At 39.7% G+C, this 15,484-nt stretch overlaps 1 protein-coding gene across 1 annotated transcript in view; it reads left to right on the forward strand.

Moving 5' to 3' along the window:
- Positions 1-12,110: 12,110 nt before the first annotated feature.
- pepd (peptidase D) overlaps positions 12,111-15,484 on the forward strand; it is a 308,318-nt gene continuing 304,944 nt past the window's right edge. The window contains exon 1 of the mRNA XM_039763568.1: positions 12,111-12,208. Coding sequence (XP_039619502.1) covers positions 12,192-12,208 — 17 coding nt within the window. The 5' untranslated portion in view covers positions 12,111-12,191. The remainder of the gene's footprint in view (positions 12,209-15,484) is intronic.

Here is a 15,484-nt window from a genome sequence, read left to right on the forward strand (position 1 = left end):
ATTCATGGAGTCAGCTGATCTAATTAATTTCGGTAGGTCATTCCAGAGTCTGGGCGCTATACAGCTGAAGGCCCTGTCACCCATGGAGTGTAGATTAGTGTGGAGCACAGCAAGATTACCAGAATCAGAGGACCTTAGTGGGCGGGCAGGCACATTGTTATGGAGGAGGTCACTAATGTAGTTTGCCGCGAGGTTATTTAAGGCTTTGTAGGTTATTATTAGGAGTTTATACTTGAGTCTGTAAGACACAGGGAGCCAGTGAAGACGGAGCAGGATGGGTGTGATGTGCTCGCTGCTGCTGGTTCGAGGAAGGAGTCTTAAGGCTGAGTTTTGAATAAGATGGAGCTGTGATATAAGATTAGAAGGGGCACCTGCCAGCAGCGAGTTACAATAATCGATGCGGGATGTGATAAAAGCATGGACAAGTTTCTCAGCATTAGAAAAGTAGAAGAAGGAGCAAACACATGATATGTTACGGAGGTTAAAGTAAGAAAGTTTCTTAATGTGACTTAATAAGAAAGGGAGGAATCAAAAATGACACCAAGATTCTTTGCGGTAGAGACAGGTCTGATGAGATCACTTCCAAGATGGACTGGAAAAAAGCTCATTTTATTAAGTTGCATTTTAGTCACAATTTTCAGGAGTTCAGTTTTGTTGCAATTTAATTTTAAAGAGTTCTGCTCCAGGTTGTGAGCTGAGAAAGCTCTGATGAAGTTTCACTTTTAACAACAGTAGAGTTGAGTATCATCTGCATAAAAATGATAACCCAGTCCATTGCTACGGATAATTTGGTCAAGGGGAAACATATAAATACAGAAGAGAAGAGGGCCAAGGACAGAGCCCTGAGGAACTCCTTGTGTGACTGGCGCCAAGCTGGATCTGTTGTTCCCAAGACTAACATACTCTTGCCTATTAGTCAGATAGGACTTGAACCAGTAGAGGGCAGTGCCAGAGATACCCAGCATGTTCTCCATTCTGGACAGTAGACGGTCATGTCTGACAGTGTCAAATGCTGTACTGAGGTCTAACAGAATTAATATGCTGGTTTGTCCTGAGTCTGCTGCCATAAGCAAATCATTGGTTACCCGTAGCAGAGCAGTTTCACAGCTGTGCCGTGCCCTGAAATCAGATTGAAAGGGTTCCATCAAGTAATTGGTGAGCTGGGAGGCTACAACATGCTCAAGAACTTTTGACAGGAAAGGTAAATGGAAAATAGGCCAAAAATTGTTAAGCAGCATCAAGACCAGACTTTTTTAACACTGGGGTTCCAGAAGCGATTTTAAAAGTGAGAGGCACAGAGCCAGTGTCAAGGGATGAGTTTATTATTGTTGTAGCAGTTGGGATTATGGCATAAAGGCAGGATTTAAGTAGTGTGCTGGGGATGGGGTCCAGTACACAAGTAGTCGGCCTCATCTTACAAAGCAGGTTATTAACAAACGCAGATGTGACTGGTGAGAACTTAGAGAAGGAGCTGGATGGAGGCGGAAAACAGGGAGAGATATAAACAGATGATGTATTTATGTTAGTTGAATTATTTAGATCTTTAATTTTGTTACGGAAAAAGTGGAGGAATTCCTCACAGACTTCAGTAGAAGAGGTAGTTTGGGCCAGATGCGGGTTTGAGTAGTTTATTAACTACAGAAAACAAAACCCTTGGGTTATCGTGGCCACTTTCTATTATTCTGCCATAATGGGTGTTCTTAGCAGCAGTTAGTGCTTCTCTGTAAGCTCTTTGGTGGTCAGAGAAAGCCTGGATGTGCACGGTGAGGCCAGTCTTATGTGACATTCTCTCAAGGTGTCGGCCAGCTGCTTTCATAGATCACCATTCTGAATTATACCAAGGAGCTGAACGCTTAAAGGAAACCTCCTTATGTTTTAAAGGAGCTGTTTTATCTAATGCTGAATGAAGGGCTGAGTTATAGTGGTCAACAAGACTATCTAGTGTTGACAGAATAGGTGCAGACAGTAAAAGATCAGAAATGGATCCAGAAAGGATAGAGGGACAGATATTTTTAAGGTTTCTGTAAGAAATTTGTTGTTTACAGGTAAGAGGAGGGAAAGGCAGTGAGACAGTGAAAAATACTGCTTTATGGTCAGAGAGTCCCAAATCAGTGCTGTAAATGTTGGCAACAGATAGTCCAGAAGTGCAGATCAGATCCAGTATATGACCACCAGAGTGGGAGGGAAAATCAACATGTTGTGTCAAGTCAAAACAGTCTAGTAATGATAGGAATTAATTTCTCAGTTTAGATGTAGTAGTGTCAATATGGATGTTGAAATCACAGAGACGGATAATTCTCTGAGAAAAGGAGCTTAGGTGGGTTAAAAGTTCAATCAGATCAGATAAGAAGGATGCATTGTATTTTGGGGGACGATAAAGAACAATGAGTGAGACGGGACCTGATTCCATTATTAGTTTAAGAGCCAGGCACTCAAAAAACAGTGGACATTTAATTGGGATTCTTTTGATATTTAAGTCTGCTCTGATTATTATTGCTAGCCCACCTCCTTGTCTAGAGCTGTGAGGTTCTGTATGGAAAGTGAAACCAGGTGGAGTCACCTCCGTGAGAGACATAAATTCGTTCGGTTTTTCCCAAGTCTCTGTTAAACACAGCATATCAAGTTTGGTGTCAGTGATGAGTTCTGACAGCACCAATGCTTTGCCATTAAGAGATCTCGAGTTAAACAGTGCAATATTAGTTAATGAGGCTTCTTTTCACACAGAGCCATGATCAGGGTTTATTTCCACATAATGTAAATTTGGCACACTGACACTTCTATTTCCAGAGCATGAGAAGGATGGCTTATTCCTGAGCAAATGCTGCTGGTGGTCTTTTCATTCGCAGCCCGGCAGTGGAGGCGACCTGACACACGATGTACATTTTTCGGGCGCTGCAAAATACCGGCGTCTTTTAGGATATTCCAGTCAGACCATTTGCTCTGGACAAACTGTTTAATAAGAAGGAGTTTGTCATGAGAGTACTTTAGCATGATACTGAGTAATACTTATCTGAAAAGCAGTAGAGAAGTAGCACAGCACAGTGGAACCGGTAGGACAGGTGGGTGTAGAAGCATAGATGAGCGGTGATAGCAAAGCAGCAGAACGCATAGCAGGAGGAGGTAGGAGGATTTGGAGGTTCCAATATAAAGGCACAAACAGTAACGGCTAGTAGTTTCAGGCGTGATCGCCCCGGAGCCATAAGCCAGCTTAGTATGAACATCAGATCAGTTCCCATTCGTAGAGTACTGTAAGATGAAATGGGAGCAGATCAGCATAGTGAATATAAACACGGAGACAGTTCATCCCGAGGTCCTAGATCACCAGGTACAAAGAAATGTTCGTAGGTCTCGTCCCGTGATCCACAGACTCAGCTGTTTCCAGCAAAGTAGAGTCCATAAAATCTGTAAATACTAAGCCAAATCCATGCAATTCAAGTCGGCTCTATCCACGAACTATACGTTGTAAGATATGGCCGGCCATGTACCCCGGCCAATACCCCCAAGCCGCCAGGTGGAGCCCTCCTTGCAGCATGGAGGTCCCCAGAAGACCAGCAGGGCATCATGGACAATGGAGTTTTTATGCACCGCCCTGCTGGATGCCATGGGGGCCACGAGAGGGAGCTGCAGGGAGGATCGAAGAGTTCTTCGTGCCCTATGACCCGGAAGTTCGTCATAGGAAGTGCGACAGGCTTCCGGGGTGAGAAAGTATTGTTTACCCTGACCCGGAAGGAATAAGGACTTGTGGACTGTTGGATTGGGAACACTTCCGGGTCGGGGGATATAAAAGGACTGTGGGAGCTCACAGACAGCGAACTGAGTTGCGTCTGGGAGTGGAGGATTGATTTATTGATTATTGTTATTGAGTATTGTGGAGAGGAGCGTACTTTGTGCACATAATTATTATAATAAATAATTATTTGGACTTTTATCTGGTGTCTGACGTGTGGTCCGAGGGTACAAGGGTGCGAGAAAACCCTTTAATCTGTCACAACGTATAATAAAATAAATAAAAAAGCATAAGAAAGTGTAGAATTAAGGCGAATTTTGTGAAAAGTGTTGTTAACAGGGAGGAGCGGCAGCAAAACGCGTGTGCCAGCATCACCTCACCTGCTAGAAGTGTCTTTACAACCACAAGAAGGTATGCGAATAAATATAAATAATATGAATAATGTTGCATCAGTGCCTCAATGTTTTCCAAAATGTACCATATATGAATGAATAATTCCAAATACCATATATTCCTATGTCTCTGTTTTTTTGTAGGTGCGGTTTTGACATCATGGACCATAAGGTGCATACTAATTCAGCGTGATCAGGGACAATTAATAAAACTTAATAAAAAATTCAAGTGACAATGAGATACCAAGAAGGCAGATTCACCAGTGTTTCTGTGTTAGCTTTTATCCTTCCAGATCAGAGAATTTCCAGTTCCACTGTCTCAAAACACAACTCACATCCACAATTATTCTCAGTTTCAAATAAAATCTAAGAGCGTCAGATCTGGGTTGGTGGTGTAGGGGGTTGTATTGTGATCGTGACTGAGAGAATAAAAGTGAAAAAAAAGCTAACTTTTACAAGTACTATAAATTTATACAGGCTATTACAGACGCAAATTAAATGTATGTTTTTATTGTATAATATTAACAACAAGAGCAGCTCACTACTCGAAAGTAAATTTGAGAGGCAGCCAGAATCGAACCTTTTGATTACAAGTCAGCAGTTTTTACCACTGCACCACAGAAGCTGTTGTATTATACTTGCACCTTTTGTGAACGTGTTTATTTGATATTTGGACTTCAGGCTTCACACATTATACAGTTCATGTCTACATTTTATCATTTACTACTAAAACATAAAAAATGTTTCTGTTTTAACGATATGTTTACACAGATTGTTGTAGACAATGAAAATGCATGTGTTCAAAATAATGATCTATTATTTCCACTCTAACACTCCAGCACTTCACTCCCAGATAATCAATCAAGGCATGAGCTGGGAGAACTTTGTGCATGCTCTGCGGTTGTGGGGTCTGGGATATCAGGACGCTTGCTGCTGGTCTTTATCGGCACATTTACAAGACAAAAGACGCTGACAAAGAGGTGCGAACAGATTTAAGGTGGACCAAATTTACGAGTTTTTTCGTAGGCTCTGGTAATTCTAGTGTTAAGGTGGGCCAGAATTACAAGTTTTTTCATAGGCTTTGGTAATTCTAGTGTTAATAACATTTCTGTTGTGAAATGAACAGCCTCGACACACACAAAAAGGTTTGGGGCAGCCATCCATATATTATCCCTGGCTGCAAATGGGTTTTGAAAGAACACTCATGTGCATGGTTTTGAATCCTGAACTGAACTGACAGGTTGTTGAAATGATGGCGGCTTTAAAAGCCAAAGCCGGAAGTGATGTCATCAATGGCCGGAACCGGAAGTGACATCATTTGTGACATCAAGGTGGGATCTTGATCTACTGTATACAGTGTGCCATTTTTTGTCCGCTGCGGTATTGATTGATTGATATTGATATTGTCATGCTATTATGGCTTACCGTCTGTAATGCCGCATAAATCATCAGTAAAGAAAGCTAAGTTATTTTCTCTTATGTGATTTGTACCACCGTATCACTAAGGGAAGGATATCACCTTTTAATATCATATATCTATATTTTTCGGTTACTTAAAATGCCGCAATTTAAAAGAACTTATTCCAACTAGGGAGCTATATCGCCCCCTAAAGGAAACCGGTGCCGGAGATGGAAGTGACATCATTGATGGTGCGTCTGGTAGGTTTTCCAGTATCTTGCCTGCAGAGGTAACAGAAGTAGGATTAGTGCACCCTGCCACCCACTGGCTTGGTGGGTAATTACCTCCACTTGGTCCACTCAGCTTTCTCCTACTCCCACATGTATGACACTGTATTCAGAGACAAGTAGCTCTCTCACCCATCCACTCCTTTAACTCACTGTCGCAATTAATTAAGGATATCATTTGAGAAACACCATTTCATCTTAAAGAAAAGTATAATTGGATGTTTTCTTCATTTGAGTGAAAATTAATACTATATTTTTAATGGTAGCTTTCAATTGCAGCATGTAAAGTGAAAACAGAAAATGTCCCAGTACTGAGACCTGTTGGATACCATATTTATCTTCTGAGTATAATGACGAAGTACTGACAGCGCATTTCTTTATGCGCTGGTATTAATTTAATAAATATAAACTAAACTAAACATGGACAGTCCTTGAGAGTCCAATGTAATTTTACAGCCTATTTAATAACAAAGAATGGTTGGTCACTTGGGTCAAATGCCATGCTTAAATCTAAAAACATAATTACTTATCAAATTCCTTAAGCAGAGGATAACAGAATGTCATTTTCAACATGTTTACCCTTGTTTCTTTTCTGTGACAGCCAGACTAAAATTTCTCAAACAAGGTGAGATCAAAACTGAATAGCACCTGCTTTTTGAAGTATGTTAGAAGGAAAGGATACATCTGAAATATGCCTATAATTATTAAGCATTATGTAGATCAACCTCTGACGTTTTAATTAACAGTCTAATAACTGTCACTTTTAATGTATAAGGAATTGTTCCAATTAGTAGTGAACTAGCGATAACTTAGGTCTGCGAAATTAAACTTGTATATTTATTTGTGAATAATTATTTTTATTTGTATTCTTGAACACAATAAAAATGTGAATAGAATGGTTCAATCTCATTACATTTAAGTAGTAAACTACAAAGAAACTGAATTAAAATTTAACAAATTGCACAATTTATATCTATACTAATAAAAGGCGAAGCCCTCACTGACTGATTGACTGACTGACTGACTTACTGACTCACTCATCACTAATTCTCCAACTTCTCGTGTAGATAGAAGGCTGAAATTTGGCAGGCTCATTCCTTACAGGTTACTTACAAAAGTTAAGAATGTTTCATTTCGAAATTCTACACGTAACGGTCATAACTGAATACTACTTACGTACATATATACGGCCATAGCCTGCAGCTCGGTCGCCGTGTGAGGCGGAGTTGCGTCCCCCATCACCATGCCTCCCACGTAGTTGGCTGCCTGCCTATATTGCGTCCTCCATCCCCACGCCTCCCACGTAATTGACTGCCTGCCCATATAAGGCCATCCGTCAGCAGCACTAATCTCTTATTTATAAACGGCGCAAATATATTCACATGTACTTAACCTATATTACAAGTATATACAAATATAAATTAGACACCCAGACACACACAATCCCCACACATTCCCCAGTCCTTTATCTGAACTTTCTTTTAAAAGTTTATAATGACATGGCCTGGGAAGTCTGCAGTGAATCCAGCGACCAATCCTAATGTGCGCTATGGACATGTTTACTTAATTTACATGTAAAGAAGCGATCTCACGGGCTCAGCAATATTTCCTTTATTGAAGAATGAAGTCCATCTCACCTGGGTGACTCTGCGTTAGCGTCCGACCATGGCCGACGCCCGCTCCACAACAGACAAATAAAGCCGTCAACTCCGAATATCCTTTTTAGGTTAGCAGGAACCCCTTCTATGTGCACCCAACCATCCTTATTATGGAGTCTTCCTTTCTTTACCGCTGGTTATGTTATTTTTAACATGTTTCCTTTTCTTTTTCACAACTTCTTTAATACACTACTTCTCTGCTTCGGAGCACAGGTATTTTGCTATCTACTGTCAGGGATGCCAGGGGCGATGACATGGCCGGGACGCCTTGAGGGACCGGAAGAGGGCGTGCGCCCATCTTGGATCACGTGGGGGCTGCCACCCTGGTTGCTTTGGGGGCAACTGGTTGAGGGCATGGAAGCCCAACCCTGTAGGAGCCCGTGGTCACCGCCAGGGGGTGCCCCAATGCCTTGGGAATCCTGGAACTCAGCACTTCCGCCACACCAGGAAGTGCTGGAGGGAAGAGAAGCAGGGACACCCAGAGTGCTTTCGGGAGTAAAGCCAGCACTTCCTCCACACAGGAGCGTGTCGGTGGGTGATTGCCGGAACTCACCTGGAGCACATCCAGGTGCTAATAAAAGGGGCCGCCTCCCTTCATTCGAGGCTGGAGTCAGGTGGAAGAAGGACTAAGCAGGAGAAGAGAGTGTGGAGGCGGTCTGAAGAAGGCATTGTGTGGCCAGGACTTTGGAGGTTTGTGGTGCACTTGAACTTGTAAATATTGTAAATAAACATGTGGTGGGTGAAAAACAACATGTCTGCCTGTCTGTGCCCGGGTAACGTTCGCACTACACATATAAAAGGCAAAGCCCTCACTGACTCATCACTAATTCTCCCACTTTCCATATATGTGGAAAGCTGAAATTTTCCGTGCTCATTCCTTGCAGTGTACTTATAAAAGTTAGGTATGTTTCATGTCCTATTGCAACACCCAAGGGGGGGAAACGGGTGTACCCCCTAAACTGTATATATAGATAGGGGAAACCCCTCCTTACTATTTCTGCTACTTCCAATTTTTCCATGCTCATCCTTTACACTGTACTTACAAACATTAAGTATGTTTCATTTCGTGTTGTCTCCCGTAATGAACTTTTGAAAATAACGTCTTCTTTTTGGTGGTTCTCACCATTATGCCATTAGGAACTGAGCTCTCCTTTTGGCGGTTTCATTCCTTATTTCCGTTAAAAGAGGATTTATTTCACACACAAGGGCCACCCCCGGTCCCCCTTCCTTTTCCACACGGCCAATGTCCACACACCTACCACGTGGTTGGCTCCCTGCCTATATACATTAACGAAATCCCGTGCTCATGAGTCTCTTCACTCTCTTCCCAACTGTCCTCAGCTGTTCGTGCTCACTGCTCCCTTCTTCTTTACTCCACGGTTTCAGGCCTGTTATTGTTCGCCTTGCTTCACGTCTGCCTGCTGGTGACTCCTGCCTTTTCGTTTGCTCCACCGATTTACTACGAAACTTACAATCACCAATACTTTGTAATGGTACCAGGCTTTAGATCGAATCTCTGCAGAAGAACCTCATTGAGGCAACTGTCTTCACTGAAACAGGCTCAGAGATGACTGTATTTATTCCTCGCATCCCTCTCATACCCTCTGACCTCCCATTCCAGTTCAAACGCCACCAATTTCCAGTAAGGGTCTGCTTTGCTATGATAATAAATGAGTCACAGGGCCAGACTCTAAAAAAGGTTGGCATTGACTTGACACAAGATTACTTCTCACATAGCCAACTGTACGTTGCATGCTCAAGAGTAAGCTCAGCAGACATTTTACAGCCTGAGGGCAGAACTGCAAGCGTTATTTACAAAGTGATCCTTACATTCTAAAAATGTGTATTTCTCATACACAACATTTACAATCATACTCATCATTCTCAGTACTAAAATAAGCCTACGACAATTACATTGACAATCACGTTACATTATTTTTAAAATGTTACCTTTTTTTTTCCATGACTTCTTTAACACACTACTTCTCCGCTGCGAAGCACGGGTATTTTGCTAGTATACAATATTGTTGTAAATCATTTTAACAAGAAAATATTTATTCAATATAATTTTTTAAACATATATATTAAAACCGCAAAATCATATTCTTTCACTTAAATATAACTTTACTGGTTTTTGTCCATTTTTTACATTTTGTATTCAAAACTTTGTTAGTGGCCTGTCATTTGTACACTTTTATATCTGGTGTGACCCATTGAATCAGTAGTCTGCCATCATACTGACATGTAAATTCTTAGCTCTGCTATCCTATTCTCTGAGAAAACATTAGATAAGTCCTGACACCTGACCTAGTAAGATACACAGAACTTTCAGGTGACCACCTATAAACCAACAGTGCTTATTGTGGTTAATTTTCTTAAGAAGATTTTCAAAATTCCCAAATGTTTCTTTCAGCTGGATATAATGAACAGAAGATATTGATGCATATTTATCACCATTAACATTGAGAAGAAGTACTTCTTTTAGGCTTGTTTTAGATGAGTCTAAATATTGTGAATTCCTCTGGATTGTAATCACTGCCAAATTTCTGAAACTAAGTCACTTATGTCAGTGCAGTAAACCATGAATTCTATGTAGGTCAAAGTGGACATTGCCTGTTTTGCCAAGATTTTTTGGCATACACAGCCTATTTTACAGGGCTGCAGAAATTCAGCTACATGCATACACCTGCATTTCTAAGTGAATGACTAAACCAAAGATTGTACCAACAGTTTGATCAACTCCGTACTTTATCTGATAGCAAAGTAAATCAAAGTTCTGTCAAGACTTTTTCAGACAAAAAAACACTCATATGGATATTCATTTGTAACTGTTGTGATAAAGGCGCTATATATGCACCCGACCCGACACAGATTAGACACGGAGGCACAAATATAAAATAAATAAACTTTTATTTTTCTTCAGCTGGAGGGCACGTCTTCCCTGTGTCCCCCAGCTACAGCACAGCCCCAAAGCACCAACACACAAAAGTAACACACTCTTCCTCTGCTGGCTCCTTGTATTGGGCACCTGGAAGTGCTCCAGGTGCTTGATTGCTGACATTCGGCTGCACTTCCGGGTGTGGCGAAACCAGGGCCCAGAAGGGTCCAGCAGCTCCTGCTGCAGCACCCCTGGAACCCAACAGGGCTGCACAACACTCCAACCCCCATGAAGCCGTGGGCGAGTCCGAGGCACCACTGCATCTCAGGGAGGCTGCTATCTATAACAAATTTTTTAATGAATGTTTTGATATTGCTCACTGTTTCTAGTGTTGGGTACTGTTCAATTACAAAGAAGTGTACACTTTATTACCTTCATTTTAAATGAAAAAATTAGACTACATTTTTTTCTCGGCCACTACTACAAAGTACATGGGGTAACATTTAAAAAAAAAAAAATTTTTGGAGGAGTTATCCCTTTAAATACACAATACCTACATACTAAATAGCAACCATAACAATGTTAACAAACATTACATAAAAACCAAAAACACATGAAAAATAATCATTTAAAACAACAAAAATATCGCTAAAATGAAAAATACACATAAGACAGTGAACAAACCCTGCCTGTAGCACAATTTCACATTAAAATCACATTAAATAATTAAAAATAGAATTCTGAAGGTATTTTGTTAGGATTGTTAAAGAATCACTGCAAGCAAACTGTGAATCAGATTCTTTAGTTTTAATATAAATCCCAAGCAAAAGTAAATTGCTTATGTATGTTTCAGTAGGAAGAGTGTTAAAAAGGACTACAAATCAAGCAATGTTTCCATTTTTTTAGCTACTCATCCATTGCAAGGCTGAAAGAACTTGGTGCCTACCCCAGCAGCACTGAGCACAAAGAGGGAATCAACTCTAGAAGGGGTAGAGAATCCCATGGCACACTTACTTCTACCAGGTCAAACCAGTGACAGTATTTAAGCTAGCCTGTATGTCTTTCAAATGTGAGATCGAGATTCATGATTCAGACATTTGAAGAAATTACAATCTCCATTCAAGCAGTACAAAGGCTTGGGAACAGAACCAAGGACTCTGGAGCTGTGAGACAAAGGCACTTACAATTGCATACCGTACCCATAGAAAAGTAAATTACCAAAAAATATGGTGCTTCTTCATATTTACGGTTCAAGTTAAATTTTATTTTCACAAGAACATTGTACAGTAAAATTCTTAATTGCTATAGGGAGTAATTAATAAAGAACATTATGCTACCATTAGATTTTAAGAAGGAGGTCAAATAACCCTATTTTATCATAATGATTAAATTTATTTTAAGAAACATTTACAGGAGAAAAGCAAATTGTAAAGTTTATTTCTATACAGAATCTTGAGAACATCTTTCTGTAGAAACGATCGCTGCTGAAATGAATGGTGGAGGACTGATGAAGTTTAAATATACTTTATGGAAATTTCTGTAAATGAACTCTGCCTTTATACTACAATAGATGAAAAAGGGCGTACACATTTTAGAATAACATCGAATATGAGACTTTATTAAATAAATATTTGAAGCAGTAAGAAAACACACACAAAAAAACTTTTCGCTTAGTCTGTAACTTTACGCCAAGATAACAGCATTCCGCCTTGCATCAGCACTTCTCTCAGTCAGCAGTTTCATTTCCGTCTGTATAAAATTGTTGTAAACGCAAGAGAAATTTCAAAATACACCACTTACCCTCTACATCAGGTGACTGATCACGTGACCTTACAATTCTGCCAGACAACATGGCTGCGAGAAGCAAGTAAGTTTTAAAGCTGATGATTACTAGTTAAGTCTTCTTTGATTTTGTGTTTGACAGCGTATATATTTTGGTAATCATTTCGTATTTCTGTTGGTATATTTGACAAATAAATGCACCATCGTTTGCACCGAGGGTTGCACTATTGTTTGCCTTTTCTGTGAATATTAAATTCGTGCAGTGATAGTTATTCGTTGCTTTTCAGGATTGGTGTGTGCGTTTAGAATAGTCCATAGTATTTGAAAATTCAGCTGATAATGCCTTTAAAATGTACTTTCGTTCTGTTACGCTATAATGCAGTACTTAATTGTATGTAGTATGTCAACGATTACACTTTCATTCACAGTTCATAAAGAAAAAAAATCTTGGTATATATTTAAATGATAATATAATTAAGATATAGCGGGTTGGATAATTTGGATGGATGATATTCGGTTATGCTTTTCAGCGCAGAAATGTACATTGTCAGTTTCACTGTAGGTCGTGTTTATGTGTTATGTGTAATTAGCTGTTAAACCAGCTTGCCTCAAAGTGTTTAGTTAGATAATATTAGGTATAAATAGTGAAGTTGTTCAATTAACGGTTTGGTATTAATACTTGTTTTCTCGTGTATGCGTTCACTCAGAATGTAGTGCAGTAAGGTAAAGTGTTTACTTACAAGTAACAGATGTGATAGTAGTGTTCAAGCCCCGGGGCCTCCCTGCGTGGAGAATGCTTTGAGTAGTGATAAAAGTACAGAATTCATATTATTATTACCTCTGATAGACAATGTCTGTATAATACCATAGAATTTAATAAAATATTTAGTAACTTTTGATTTAAAGTTTTTTCCATGTTAAAATTTAGAAACTGTGTTAATGATTAATAGGTTTTAAAGTGCCTCCACAATTAAACTGCATGAGGAATAAAGTCCAATATTGATTGTTTTATCTTCTAAGGGTGAACTTTAAACACTTCCACTGAGAAAGGTTCAGTGCTTAACAACCTTAATTTTAAATGTACAGTGAAATGGCTGTTGATATAACCAAGTGTATTATTTTGTTAGATTGGTAGGCACATGCTCAATTTTTGGGGGGTAAGAGGAAGTATAAGGATACATAGGAATATTCCTATTTATATGATTGGAGGGATTCAGCATAGGGTTCACAAAGAATTTGATCAACATGGCTTGCCTGTAGTAAATATTATTAAGTGCTATTTTCTATCCAGTAACTAAATAATAAATAAAAACAATACTCAGTCAAGCATCCTATTAGTGTCATATTAAATGGTGAATACCTAAACTATTTAGGATATACAGTTATTAATAATATGATACTTATGTTTACATCTGTATATGGAGGTAACATTATCAGAATAATAAATATTACTCTTAAGTTAGAGTTATTGGATAAGTTACATTTAGTAACTACCATGACTTTCAGTATAACCCCTTCTTTCTGGTTTGGGTGAGCTCAGATCTGTTTTGTGTGAAATTCTTTATTTTTATTGACTGCCTCTGATTTTCCCAGTAGCTCCAGCTGATATAAGATATTATGACTAATGGATCACGGAACTGCTATAAGGTCTTGCGGAACCCTAGGGCTCCCAAGAGCACAGGTTTTAAAAAACACTAAGCTAGACCACTTCCATAAAATACATACAGTGGTGTGAAAAACTATTTGCCCCTTCCCTGATTTCTTATTCTTTTGCATGTTTGTCACACAAAATGTTTCTGATCATCAAACACATTTAACCATTAGTCAGGTATAACACAAGTAAACACAAAATGCAGTTTTTAAATGATGGTTTTTATTATTTAGGGAGAAAAAAAAATCCAAACCTACATGGCCCTGTGTGAAAAAGTAATTGCCCACTGAACCTAATAACTGGTTGGGCCACCCTTAGCAATAATAACTGCAATCAAGCGTTTGTGATAACTTGCAATGAGTCTTTTACAGCGCTCTGGAGGAATTTTGGCCCACTCATCTTTGCAGAATTGTTGTAATTCAGCTTTATTTGAGGGTTTTCTAGCATGAACCGCCTTTTTAAGGTCATGCCGTAGCATCTCAATTGGATTCAGGTCAGGACTTTGACTAGGCCACTTGAAAGTCTTCATTTTGTTTTTCTTCAGCCATTCAGAGGTGGATTTGCTGGTGTGTTTTGGTACATTGTCCTGTTGCAGCACCCAAGATCGCTTCAGCTTGAGTTGACGAACAGATGGCCGGACATTCTCCTTCAGGATTTTTTGGTAGACAGTAGAATTCATGATTCCATCTATCACAGCAAGCCTTCCAGGTCCTGAAGCAGCAAAACAAACCCAGACCATCACACTACCACCACCATATTTTACTGTTGCTGTTACTTTTTCTGAAATGCTGTGTTCCTTTTACGCCAGATGTAACGGGACATTTGCCTTCCAAAAAGTTCAACTTTTGTCTCATCAGTCCACAAGGTATTTTCTCAAAAGTCTTGGCAATCATTGAGATGTTTCTTAGCAAAATTGAGACAAGCCCTAATGTTCTTTTTGCTTAACAGTGGTTTGCGTCTTGGAAATCTGCCATGCAGGCCGTTTTTGCCCAGTCTCTCTCTTAATGGTGGAGTTGTGAACACTGACCTTAATTGAGGCAAGTGAGGCCTGTGGTTCTTTAGACGTTGTCCTGGGGTCTTTTGTGACCTCTCGGATGAGTCGTCTCTGCGCTCTTGGGGTAATTTTGGTTGGACGGCCACTCCTGGGAAGGTTCACCACTGTTCCATGTTTTTGCCATTTGTGGATAATGGCTCTCACTGTGGTTTGCTGGAGTCCCAAAGCTTTAGAAATGGCTTTATAACCTTTACCAGACTGATAGATCTCAATTACTTCTGTTCTCATTTGTTCCTGAATTTCTTTGGATCTTGGCATGATGTCTAGCTTTTAGTCTACTTCTCTGTGTCAGGCAGCTCCTATTTAAGTGATTTCTTGATTGAAACAGGTGTGGCAGTAATCAGGCCTGGGGGTGGCTACGGAAATTGAACTCAGGTGTGATACACCACAGTTAGGTTATTTTTTAACAAGGGGCAATTACTTTTTCACACAGGGCCATGTAGGTTTGGATTTTGTTTCTCCCTAAATAATAAAAACCATCATTTAAAAATTGCATTTTGTGTTATATTTGACTAATGGTTAAACGTGTTTGATGATCAGAAACATTTTGTGTGACAAACATGCAAAAGAATAAGAAATCAGGAAGGGGGCAAATAGTTTTTCACACCACTGTATATGCATATAAAATGTATGTTTGCACAAATGTGTCACACACT

Source organism: Polypterus senegalus, chromosome 9 (genome assembly GCF_016835505.1).
Source record: "Polypterus senegalus isolate Bchr_013 chromosome 9, ASM1683550v1, whole genome shotgun sequence".
Taxonomy (NCBI): Eukaryota; Metazoa; Chordata; class Cladistia; order Polypteriformes; family Polypteridae; genus Polypterus; species Polypterus senegalus.